Source organism: Brassica napus, chromosome C2 (genome assembly GCF_020379485.1).
Source record: "Brassica napus cultivar Da-Ae chromosome C2, Da-Ae, whole genome shotgun sequence".
NCBI lineage: Eukaryota > Viridiplantae > Streptophyta > Magnoliopsida > Brassicales > Brassicaceae > Brassica > Brassica napus.
In genome coordinates this window covers 4609737-4622688 of record NC_063445.1, presented here as the reverse complement: position 1 = coordinate 4622688, position 12952 = coordinate 4609737, and the positions used below count along the sequence as shown (strand labels likewise).

Genomic DNA, 12952 nt, shown 5'->3' with positions numbered 1-12952 from the left:
TCTTGAGTCTTGAAATAATTTTTCAAAAAGCCGTAAAAGTCACCATTGTGGACCAAACAACCGAAAAATGACCTTCATGTATTTCAGTTTGTGTTATAAAAACCACCCATACATCTTTTTATGAACCAATTTTGAAACACCCAACATATAAAAAAAAAAAAAAATTTGGTGTAATCCAAGTATATGAGAACCAACTTTTTCTTTTGGAGAACCATGGAGAACCAATTATCATACACAAAACATCACGCAACAAATTTTACTACGAATGAGCACATATATAGAAAGCCAGCTACAAAAAAAAAATGAGCACAAATATATTTAAAATTGCATTAGGGCTCAACCATGACTTTTCCGTCAGTAACTGAGTTGGTCATCATTTTCAGAGACTTAACGTTTGTTTTTTTGGATGGTCTATTGTTTTGTTTGATGAATCCACCCAAATACCTACTCGAGAAAGGGCCTTTAAATTATAAATTCATTGCTTTATTTGACCGGGCTTGGCGAGTAATACGGAACAATAGATTTCCAATAAACACATTATATATAAAGTTTTTTAATATATTTAATCCGTTGATCTAGTGGATATATTGATCAAAATTTCACTACAGTTGAACTTATATAAATTAATAATATTGGAACTTTGAAATTTTATTAATTTATAGAAATATTAATTTACCAAAGTTTTCTTGTTTAGATTTTTTTTTATTTTAAAATATATTTATTTTAAGTTAAGAAAAATATTTGATTTTAGTGTATATATATTAATTATTATTTTGGAATTTGATATTTATATTAATTTTATTATATTATTAGGTATATATAATATATATTGCATATAATTTAAATGTAGTTTTACTATATTATTACTAAATCTCATCAAAAATATATTAAGTGTTAGGAAAATATAAAGATAATTCCATTGTGAATAATAAACAAACAATATAATGATAGGTTCTTACTTATATAAAAAATGTATACATATAAATTATTAATTTATAATTTTAATGAGATCATGTCTTTATATAGATTTTTCTTAAAAAATAATATCTTATTATTTTATCGATTTGTGTCAAATTTTGAACCGGTCCAAACTGAAACTGGATAAATTTATGAATTTATCGAATATTAATTTATAAATGTTCTACCGTATATTATCAAACTGAACTTTGGAATGTTTTTTGATGATTCATGTCAAGGGATAACGAGACCACTTACTATTGGAATATTAGATAAAGTGTATAGACCGAATTCCAAACTAGAACATAGTTGTGGTTTTGTTTCAATAGAAATATAATTACAAAAAAAAATTATTGTATTTAAAAATATTGTCTATAATGAATCCATTTTAAAAAAACTTAGTATTCAAACTATATTTTTTATATAAAAATGATCAGTTAATTATCATGTTGTTGAGAAATAACTGATATACCAGTTTAGAATTATTGACGGACGTTAGAGCTACGCGTATTATCCGTTAAATTTAACCAGATCTGTTATTTGTTTCCATTCGATTCAAAATATCCATACAGTTTTGACTCAAATTAAATAGCAAAATGTCATATTCGTAATAAACAAATAATATCACATATATTATATTTTTTTAAATCCAAGCATCCGATTCGATTCGTATATTTATAGATATATAAAGTAATTGTATATACAAACCAAGATATCTATACATGTTTATAATAAAAATTTGCTAATTTTTATTTATAGTTGTTTTCATAATTATTTGAGTTACTGCATATCCAATTAAATTTTTGTCTTGTGCAAATTTTAACATATTAGTTTTGTTAATCAGGCTTGTTAAAATTGATTTTTTTTGGTTTTATGTTACAATTTTCATTAAAGATGTTAGTATGATATTATTATTTTTGATTTTCTTATGATATTATGAAGGTTTATTATTTAATTTTAATGTTTAATTATTATTTTTATTTTTAATATAATTGACAGACCGCATCGAATAATCCGTGAATATTTGTATATAAAATGATTTCTGATATTCAAAATTATGGATATTCTAAATTCTCTGGATCGAAACGGGTCAAACATAAATAATCATTTGAAACGGAGCGAATCACTGATATTGAATATCCGTTTTGTGCCCACGAGTGAACGTATACCAGTTTTTCTATATTGATATAACTTTCTCTATAAAGTAATTTAGTCTTTCATATTTATATACGGTCACTTATATGTGTGTGTATATATATAGGGTAAATAAAACAGTAGTATGTTAAGTCAGAAAAATCAGATCAAACAAAGTGTCTACTTCTCTTATGTACATAAATAAAATAATAAGAAGTGATATTTTTCCAAAAACGGTTATATATCGATATATGTATATATAAACGTAAAATATATTTGTTTACAACACTATATATTAATTAACTGGAAGTGAATAAATATGAATGAAGTTGGGTGGTCCAAAATTGGCAACTAAATGATATACAGTGAAGCCCATGTGATGTGCATGCATGCGATATTACATGATTAGAGAACCCAGTTTATCTCCAAACTGAAAAGAAAAGCAGCTGAAGATTATGGGACTGAGAGACAAATGTTAAAAAAAGAAAAAAAACGAGACTAGTTTTTTTGTTTTTACATTTTGTATTAGGTAAAATAATGCTTTTAGATCATATTAATACTATAGCCTAATGGGGTGGGGTGGGAAACTACGCAAGATTATTGAAGATGCTATTGAATTTAGCTCCAAATTAAAACGTAACTGAATCTATTAATATTATCAGGAGATCATGACAATGTACTTTTTCATCTTTTAAAACGTAACTGAATCTATTAAAACATAACTGAATCTATATTTGTATACAAAAAAGGTATAAAACGTTAGGGTTTTTGTGTAGGACAGTAGGACTAAGATGGTTCCCTGTTCGTAGGTCCTCTTTTTCCTTTCATGGTACACCGGCAATCTATTAAGGATACATATTAATCATCTTGATTTAATTCATTTTTGTTAGTGGAATTTTGAAAGTTGATGACAAGAACTAGCAAGTTTGATTTTCGAATTCTCGATTTTTATTTTATAATTGGCCACTAAATCAAGATTTGTATTACTCCTTGATTATTTTAACTTACAACTTTTTATGAGTTAGATCCATAACGTACGAGATCCAATACCAATTTGCGTGTCCGTTAACAAAATAATTAAACAACCTTTCTAAAATGATTGAATCCTGATACATATATTGGTGGTCTCAGAGCGGAGCCAACGCCTGTCGGTCGGAGAAGTGGGGGCACATGTCTCGGATGATATAAATATAATCACTGAATTTCTTAGGTTAAGAGGACCGAAACTTTCTTTTTTCAGAGACATAACCAGATTCACGAAGATTTTGCAAACCACATTGGTAGCTTTGCATCTATATGAACGAACAGCAATTATTGTTTATTTGTATTTCTTGCGAGACTGTCTGTCTTTGAGTTCTGCCTCCGTGTATGCGAATGTTCTCTGAGCTGTTAAAACTTCTCTTCAAAATTGTTATGTCTTCTAAATAACTTGTAAAAGCTAGTCACTACTCTGGTTCCAAAACCATCTTCACCAACTGAGAACAATCCGTTGCAATTGTAACCGAGAATTGTTTAAGATTTCTCATGCATTTCAAGCCTTTATCTCTGAGTGTAGTAACAACTAACTCGCTCTTATATTCTTTGCTCCCATTAATCCGTCAAAACCTTGCAGGATACTACTCCACCCTTGTTCTGAATATAAATCCAGATTTTTCCAAGAGGATCAAAACTTGTCTCCTCCAGTCTCGTATTTGAAGATATAGCACTCACGCAGATTTCAGCTTAAGTAATTAGAAAAAAAAATTCAAATTTATAAAAGTTTTTTTTTTAAGTTTGAAGAAACGTATATTCCTTCAAATCAATAGGTTTAGGTATTACCCGTCCCTAAAATAAGCTAAAATTTAAACATATGGAACACACATTTTGCTCAATAGTGAACAAATCAAACAGGTAAATAAGGTGGAAGCATATTTGTATACAAATATGCTTTTATTTAATAAACCACTAACTTAATGTCACTAATTTTAATTCACAATTTATTAGTTTGACTAAGGAGTATAATATAAATTGAGTTTGAAAAATCACATCAAAATAGAGAATAACAACTTTTTGAAACTAAAATCCTAAGTAAAAGGTGAGGGAGTATGTATTAGTTTCGGTTTGGTTTTTAGTTGTTAATTTAAGGTCATCTTCGTTTGTAATGTTGGATGTTGCATTTGGATATAAACATTTAGATGTTTTTTTGTTTCGACACTATTGAACAAAGATCCAGCTGCATCTGAATGCAAAATTTATAATATATATATATATATATATGAGATGGAAAAAACATGTAGAGTTTGAATGCACCATTTGTTTTAAAAATCCAAAAAACTTAAATATTCTTTAATCCAATATAAAAACAACTATTTTATATTAATAACTTTTATTCTTAGATATATAAAATTTAAAACGATAAATTGGTTTTTTGCTAAAATAGTAAATCATGTTTTCACGCTATATCTAACAATAATATTTTTTCACCAAAATTATAAAATCAGATTTTTTCGTCAAAATCAAAGATCATGTCTTCCGCTAAAGTTAAAAAATCAAATCTTTTCACCAAACTAGAAAATCAGGTTTTCTAGCCAAAACAAGAAAATGAGATACATCTGACAAAACCGAAAATTAAGTTGTTCATGCTAAAATAAGATACTAAGTTTTCTCCGAAAAAATCGCAAAAACCCATTTCGTCAAAATAGAAATTAGGGTTTTCCCGACAAAATCGATAAATCAAGTTTTACGCCAGAACCGCAAAAACATGTTTCTCGTTGAAACCATAAAAACATATTTTCTCGCATAAATCGTAAAACAAGTTTTTCATCAAAACCACAAAATTAGAGTTCCCCATCCTCAAAACCAAAGAATTTGGTTTTCCCATCAAAATTGAAAATTTTGGATTTTCTGTTAAAACCAAAAAACTGAATTTTTTCACAAAACTGCAAAATTAAGTTTTTCCGTCAAAATTGTAAAATCATATTTTCCAGGGGTTTCCAAAAATTATCTAAATATAATGATTATTTTTATTGCAAGTATCATTTAAATATATTGATTAAAATAAAATAATTAATTAATTTTAAATTATATAAATCATATATTTTAGTCATTTTAACCAATAGTATTCAAATGCTTTTAAAAATAACTTAGCATATAAACGTTGTATTTAGATACAAATACAAACTACGAAAACGAACTCATTTGAATGCAATATCGAGGTGTCGAGATGTTGTATTTAGATGACATATCTAAATACCAAACCAAATACAAAAAATGAACATGACTTAGAAGTTGAAACTTTGATTGTGGTTAAAAATTCTATAATTATTTCTCTGAACTGTGAAGGGGGGATATTAGATTAGACAAAGGCTAAAGGATAACATTACCGATTCAAAATAAATCAATGGATTAATGATTGGAAATATGAATAGCGAAAACTGTTGTGAACATAAATTACTTTCACTCTCACTGTTGTCTGAAATAAAAACTCTGCCAAAGATGAAATAAAGGAGAAAACAAATTGGGTAACAGTTGCCATACCTCTGTCACTCACTCTCCTCTTCAGGGTAATACACAAACTTTATATACGTATATATCAATATGGTACAAGAACAAATAATAGTTCCACATTTTCAAATCTCTAATTGGGTAACAGTTGCCAATTATTATTTTTATTTGACTTCATTGGTGATCCATACGTAGTTATTTATTTTATAAATTTTTCCAACCATAATATTGAAATATTAAAATGAATGAATTCTTAAAAAGGACCGTGTACTGAATCATACAAGTATTGACAATGAAAGGAAAGAGACAGAGAAGAGAAAGAGTTGAATTTGAAAGAAACCTCGAATTTGGACGTTGTCTGCGTATACACCACCCCCACTATTGCTTGCAGACACATTTTCACCATGCCTCTCCTTCTCTCATAGTCTGGTGATGTCATAAGTAATCCCAATCTCTAAAAGTACAAGTGTACAACAAACTATATTGGTGAATTTTGCATGCATCATGCATTTACACAAAAGGAAAGACAATTGGCTCCTTTTAGTCAAATATATCTCAAACTATATTTTGCGTACATGTGTAGATTTTCTTTAACGGCATCAAATCGAAATCGATTTCAAACACATTAATTAGTTTCCACTCCTTTCATATCTGGTATTCGATTTACTTACGTTTCTCAATTTAACTTATTTTAGTTTACTTAAATATATTCACTTATAAATCTCAAAATCCATTCAAAAATTAGAGTTAGGGTTTATACTAACATATCAAATAAGTAGCTTATAAAAGTATACTGATAACTTTTAGGTGAAAATGTGTATTATTGATTTGATGAACGGATACATTTGCGATAATCTGAGGGGTGTAAAATATTAAACAAATATAAGAATAATATTGAGAGTATATATATAAGTTCGATAAGTAAAATTTTGGATCTCTTTTTCGTTCTTCTTGACTATCATTTTATAAGTGTGGGTATGAATCATAATGGCGATGATCCCCATCAAATCTCATATGTCTTCAAAGTCGCACTTAAAGCTATAATCTTCTTTACGTTTTGGTTTGATTCTCGTGTGCGGACTATGACTATCCTTAGTTTGGGATAAATTTCATCCTTCGTGGACGGTGGACCCAACATCTTCTTATCGAGTCTTTTGGCTCTTGAACCAGATTCTTAGACCGAGTCGAAAGTCGAGTGAAAGTGTGAAACCCGCTTCAAATATATATACCATTAGTCCATTCTAACAAAAAAATATCAATTTTATAAGAGCCTGGGTCCCTGGAGTTAGCCATGAAACCTTAATATTCCGATGTTCGCTAGTTTAAAGTAAATGGACTATATATATATATATATATAATCTACATCACTGGAAAATAATTATTAGGATTGTGTTAAGGGATAATGGTGTTACTTTGTTAGTACGTATGGAACAATAATGCGTACGAACAAAATAGAAGTAATTAATAAACCAATCAACGACGACTTTAAAATAGTATAATTACTAGTACAGTAGTACTGTTAGAACTTAAAACAAAAATCTTGATCAAAACCCACGCATCGACAATATAATTACCATCTAGTGGAAATATTCGATTTCATTTGTTTCTACTTTCGATATTTTACTTTTAAAATTTTAAACTGTTAAATTTAGTGAGTCTCAATCATTTTAAACATACCGGGGTACTCTTTTGTCAGCAAACAGAATAATGAAAGTATATAACTTTCCAAATAAGAAAAAAGAGAACGGTAGACCATTTGCATCATATGAGTAGATAGAAAAGAATATTTAAATGAGCATTTGTTGATCTTCATGTAGATAGGGCCCTACTGTACTTGAAGACAAGGCTTTTAACAGAAGACTAGTATCATATGGATTCTCTTCTATAAATGTCCAAAATACCCTCTCAAGTAAGAGAAATTTCTTAAACCTCCAAACTTTTATATATAACCATATTTTTCTTGTCGATTCCAGAATCAGCCAAAACAAAACCATCTTGGCCAAGGCCCCTTTTGTTTTGCTGGAAATCATCTTGCTAAGATTAGTAGAAAACCAACAACTTACCTCTTCTACCATTTATTTATCCTAAATTTAGTATATATTTACTTTAGCATGTTTTGCAGAGAGAACTTTATAGAAAACAACCATTTATACTTGCACATAAAAAAACTTTTGTTGAATGCAGGACACTTTGGTCAATTACTGCCAAGTGGCAACCATCCAAAAAGAGCAATTTACGGAAAAGTTTAATGAAAATAGTACATATATATGTTTGCCAAAATAGGAAGAAGAAAACACACAACTTAAAGAGAGAAAAAAAGACACTCATATTCTTACTAATATTTTCCATTTTTAACAAAATATTAAAATTGAGATGTCTACAATATTGGGGTAGAGCAGAGTATTTATATCCCCCACGAGCCTTTGCATCTTCCTGCACCTTCATCACCTCTCCTCTCTCTTTCTGTTTTCTTTCCGGAGACATTTGTCTGACTTAATATCATCATCAATCACCATTACTCAAACAAAGCCTTGAGAAAGAAAGAAAAAAAAATGATACAAGAGAAGAAACATGACCTAGTAATATTAGCATAATGGTCAGATCACACAAGCAAGAACCACGCGTCTCTACTACTTACATCCGATCTCTCGCGAAACAACAACTTGCTTCTTCCGCCACTATGACTACAACCACCACAACCGCAGATAGCAGCAAAACCCCAACGCAAACGCAAACGCAGACGCACAAGAAACAAGTGAGAAGAAGGCTCCACACGAGCCGTCCTTACCAAGAGCGTCTCCTTAATATGGCCGAAGCTCGTCGCGAAATCGTCACCGCCTTAAAACAACACCGTGCTTCCATGAGACAAGCCGCCAGAGTTCCACCGCTTCAACCGCCACCTCCACCGCATATTCCTTTTTCTGCACCAACTCCTCCAGATCCATATTCTTGGTCGAATCCACATCTCAACTTCCTCCTCCCACATCAACCGTTAGGGCTAAACCTCAACTTCGACGACTTCATCCAAACCTCATCGTCATCTTCTTCATCATCATCATCGTCTAGTTCATCTTCATCATCCTCATCGATGTTTCCTACGACGAATCGGCACATCTACTCCTCCCCTTCACCACCCCTTCCCACCTTCGCCGCCACATCCGATTATTTTCCTCATCAACCGCCAAATCAGCTGATGGAAGCGGAGAACAACGTGGCGACGTCAGCTTGGTGGTCAGAGCTCATGATGAAGACGGTGGAGCCGGATGTAATAAAGACGGAAGAAGAAGTCGCAGTAGCCGAAGATGACGTCTTCCCAAAGTTCAGTGACGTCATGGAGTTTCCTTCGTGGTTGAATCCAACTGATGAAGAATTGTTTCATCATCCATACAATCTCACTCATTACTCCTCCTCTCACAATCCTCCACTAACCTGGTAATTAATTTCTATTCATCTTATTTTAAGCTCAATTAATTAAATATTAAAAACGTTTCGGTATTTAGATCGGTGTTGTTCTTCCGGAATCACCGGCGGTTCTGCATAAACTTCAGTAATTTGAGTTCAGACAACACAGAACCCTTTTGTCTTTTCTTGTTTTTTTTTTTAAATTTCTTCTTGGTCATTAATTAGACTGTTTGATTAAAAATATGAAGAAGGCGAGTAAAATTTGTGGAATGAGAAGGATACACATCGGTTTATCGCATGATCTGAAGCTGTCCCGTTTTGTTTTTTTGGTCCAATGATAATATTGCCGACATCTATAAAACACTATCCTTACCCCATTTTCCTGAACTGTCCCACAACGGTCTTGACGTCATCCCAATAAAATAATTGTTGTGTTATTTCATTTTTTTAAGATGGTTGTGTTATTTTACTTTGTTAAGATTGTTGTCTTATCATTGCTCTTTTTTTTTGTAACACAATCATTACTTGTATTATTTTTGAACTTTGTGGTAACATTTGAATGTATGATATTATCATACAGTATGGAGATTGGAGAAATTGAAGGCATGGACGGAGACGACTGGCTTGCTTGAACCACAAAAGATTGATTACTGTTTTCTTTTTTTCAGACATGATGGAATCAACTCTTTTTGGTTCTTTTCTTATTTCTTATCTATTTGTTTTCTTTCTGATTTTTTTTTTGTTTGGAGACATAATTAAGAACATTTTGAATCTTTAAGAATAACAAGCCTCCGGAAAGAAATTATCGGTTTGGTAACAGTCACATGAATGAAATTAATATTCCTACTACCTTTTGTTGTCAAAAACTTGTATTAGAACTTAAATGTTTATATTAGTTTGTTACACTTCAGCTAGGTAGAGATCACAGAGAAGACTTTTGTCTAAACTTTGCTATACTCTTCATATGCATCATTCACTTCATCTATGTCCATCTGATATCATATTATCGTCATATTTCTCAAATCCAACCCTCAAATCGTCATATCCCGAACCACCACTATCGAACAATTCTCTCTCTCTCTCTCTCTTTCTCTTCCATTTCCCAAGCATCGCTATAACTCTTAACATCTCTCTTCCTTCCTCTGTAACCTATAAACCTCAGCAATTTCTCTTTCCAAAGTATCAATCAACTTCGCCCCTTCGTAAGTTTCTTCCAAGAGGCAAGAAAAAACTGAATCGCTTCCCAAGATACAGAATAGCAAGTGCAGTAAAAAATCACGATGACTACCTTTTAAAAAGAAACATAAAATGGAGATGCGGGGTATCGAACCCCGTGCCTCTCGCATGCAAAGCGAGCGCTCTACCATTTGAGCTACATCCCCATCTTGTTAACGTTTACTTACATCAAGAAATATTGAGTTTCACATTCCACGCGTGAAAGAAAATGTGCAAACTCATTAATAGAGAGATTAATACCTTAGACTATACGGCGGAGAGGAGAAAGCTGGGCGACTGCGACGACCACAAAAGGCTGAGAGTGCGGTGTTTGCTTGGTCTCTTCTTCGTGTGGTTGTATCCTATATGGTCTCAATAAAGCCCATTTAATTTTATGCGTTTCTTCTATCTCTGTTTTATAATAAACTAGTAGTATTCCGGCGCTACGCGCCGGATTTGTTTATTTTATTTTTACATTAATTTACAATTTATTTTATGGTCTTAATAAATGTTCAAAAATATGAAAATGAAAATATTGTGAAAAAGTGTTATTTTTTCTGATCCATTTGATATTGGTTAACGACTATATGGTATTAATTTATTTTGAAGTTGCTTAGTTCAAAGTGGAATAGCATAAGTAGTAGTGACTAATCGATTCAATAAAAGTAGAATAAAAGCCGATAGTTATAAAAAAGTTAATTTAGTTGAAATTTAAATATAAAGTAAAGTTAATAATGGGCGGGTGAGCAAATGAGCAAATAATATAAATATTATTTAAATTTTGAACAAACTTTTGAAATTTTAATTTAGTAATAAATTTGCTAATTGTTTTTTTCTAAAAGGAATACTATCTATTTTATTATTTCATTTAGAGATTATATACTTGTTCGACCATTAATATTTTTCATGAAAATGTTTTTTTTTTAATTTTTAAAAATGTTTTTCTAATTTGACTATGATAGTAAGAATAATATTTAAAAAATAATAATTGTGGTAGATTGTGTTAGCATATATTGCTTTTCCTTTTATATGTTTGTTTTACCTTTTATTTTATACAAACTTTTTTTTATCAACTTATACATTTTTATTTAAACTGTTGATTTATATGATGTAGCTGATTCTTTGTAATAAAAAAATATTTCTTGACATTGATAAACCGTGTAGTAATAGATTAGCTGGACAAACTTATTAAAAGCAGTGACATGGTTTAAGAAAAATCTCTTAGTTCATAGAAAGTGAATTTTTTTTTTAAAAAAGTCTTCAATGCAATGTTCATGTGGGCGCATTTTCGTAGTCAATCAGTTTTCAAACTTGTTAATAATCTCATTGTTTCTCTTCTTCTTTGTGGAGCACCCTTCCTCCAGAACTTCTACATCCTCTCCTGGAAACTGGAAGGTGAAGGTGCGGCCAAACAAATTTCAATGCATTATAGAAGGGCCGAACTCCGGGGGTCTTGGAGCCAGACGTTCTGGTGAGTTTATAAACCTAAACCCCCTTTATATACAAAACTTTAGTCAAATCACTAAATACTAAATCTAAATGTTATGATATTTTTGATTGAAGATTTTTTTTTTTTTAAGATGGTAGCCAATTTATGGTATTTCAACCAATTTCTCATTATTATTTTTTTTTCCAAAAAAAACATCACCTTAATCCCAAAAAAAAAAATCACATTTTTCATTTTATGTTATGTATTTTAACTAAATTTTAATTTTACGATTTTTTCTATTTTTATTTTTACTTTTCAAAATTATTATTAAAAAAATCTATTATATGTTAGTTTTTGGTTGTGGCTGATGAAATGTGGATATTATTTAAATTTTATTATTCTTTTTCGAAGTTCTTAGATTTTAAATTATATTATGTATTTCAGTAAATTATTATTTGTTGAGAGACTGATGTACTGTTGGATTGACAATGACGTATCGATTTAACTAAATGATAAATTATTAAATGTTTTGTTTATTGATTTGATCTTAAAATGAAAAATGGAAGACAATTCATAAGTTATGCAAAAAAAAAGGAAGACAATTCATAAATTCTTTAAAAAAATTACTGACTTGGTGGTGCAACTAAGAAATAGATAACAATAGTACTTGGGTGTTCGAAATCAGAATTAAAAACATAAACTCGAAGAGGTTAGCTATCGTAGAAATCAGAAACAAAAACTTAAACCTGTCTACCGCATCATTGGTTTGTAAGGTTGGTTGAACCCTTTTAAATGGTATCATCATAATACAGAAGACCAGACCCTGACTATCTTGCGAGTTAACTTGAAATTAAAATCCGTGAGCTTGACTTGAAGTTGCATAGGCGTCCAACAATGTCTTGGAAACACTGTGGTGTTGTTATGGCTGCTTCTTCATTGGGAGCACTCTCAGGAGACTTATAGATATCTAGTGTTACACTTACTGATTATAAGTATCTCTCACATATCGTTCATGACCAATGGCGCTTGTCCACCAACCAGTTTCAGTGCTGCTTAAAGATGAAAAAGGTTGCCTCACCACCACCGTCATCACATACTTTAACCTCAAACCAATATCTATATATATATATATATATATATATAGCATACGATTAGTCGCATGACTTGCGAAAATATATATAAGACATAAAGGGGAGCTGCAGATTCATTGATGATGCTAACAGAACTGTTTGAAAACACTTACGTGGAAGCTATTGATAGCTGCAGAGGAGCTTTTGATAGCTGGTGTGGTATCTCCATTTGCTCCAAACCTAGCTCGAACATGGTTGAATA

General features: G+C 30.7%; 1 protein-coding gene and 1 non-coding gene across 3 annotated transcripts; one reads left to right on the top strand and one right to left on the bottom strand.

The window, feature by feature from the left end:
• Positions 1-7867: 7867 nt before the first annotated feature.
• On the top strand, positions 7868-9825 carry LOC106416533 (ELL-associated factor 1-like). Of its 2 annotated transcripts, none has more exons than XM_022700089.2 (2): positions 7868-9006; positions 9075-9489. In XM_022700089.2, coding segments are annotated over exons 1-2 (840 nt in total). In that variant the 5' UTR covers positions 7868-8167; the 3' UTR covers positions 9076-9489. The 2 variants fall into 2 exon arrangements, with proteins under 2 accessions (XP_022555810.2, XP_013712914.2); XM_013857460.3 differs by lacking the exon at positions 9075-9489 and adding an exon at positions 9557-9825 and having other exon boundaries at positions 7871-9006.
• Positions 9826-10285: 460 nt separating this feature from the next.
• Positions 10286-10358, bottom strand: TRNAA-UGC. Its single transcript has one exon. It is a non-coding gene; the product is annotated as a tRNA-Ala (tRNA).
• Between the last annotated feature and the right edge of the window lie 2594 nt (positions 10359-12952).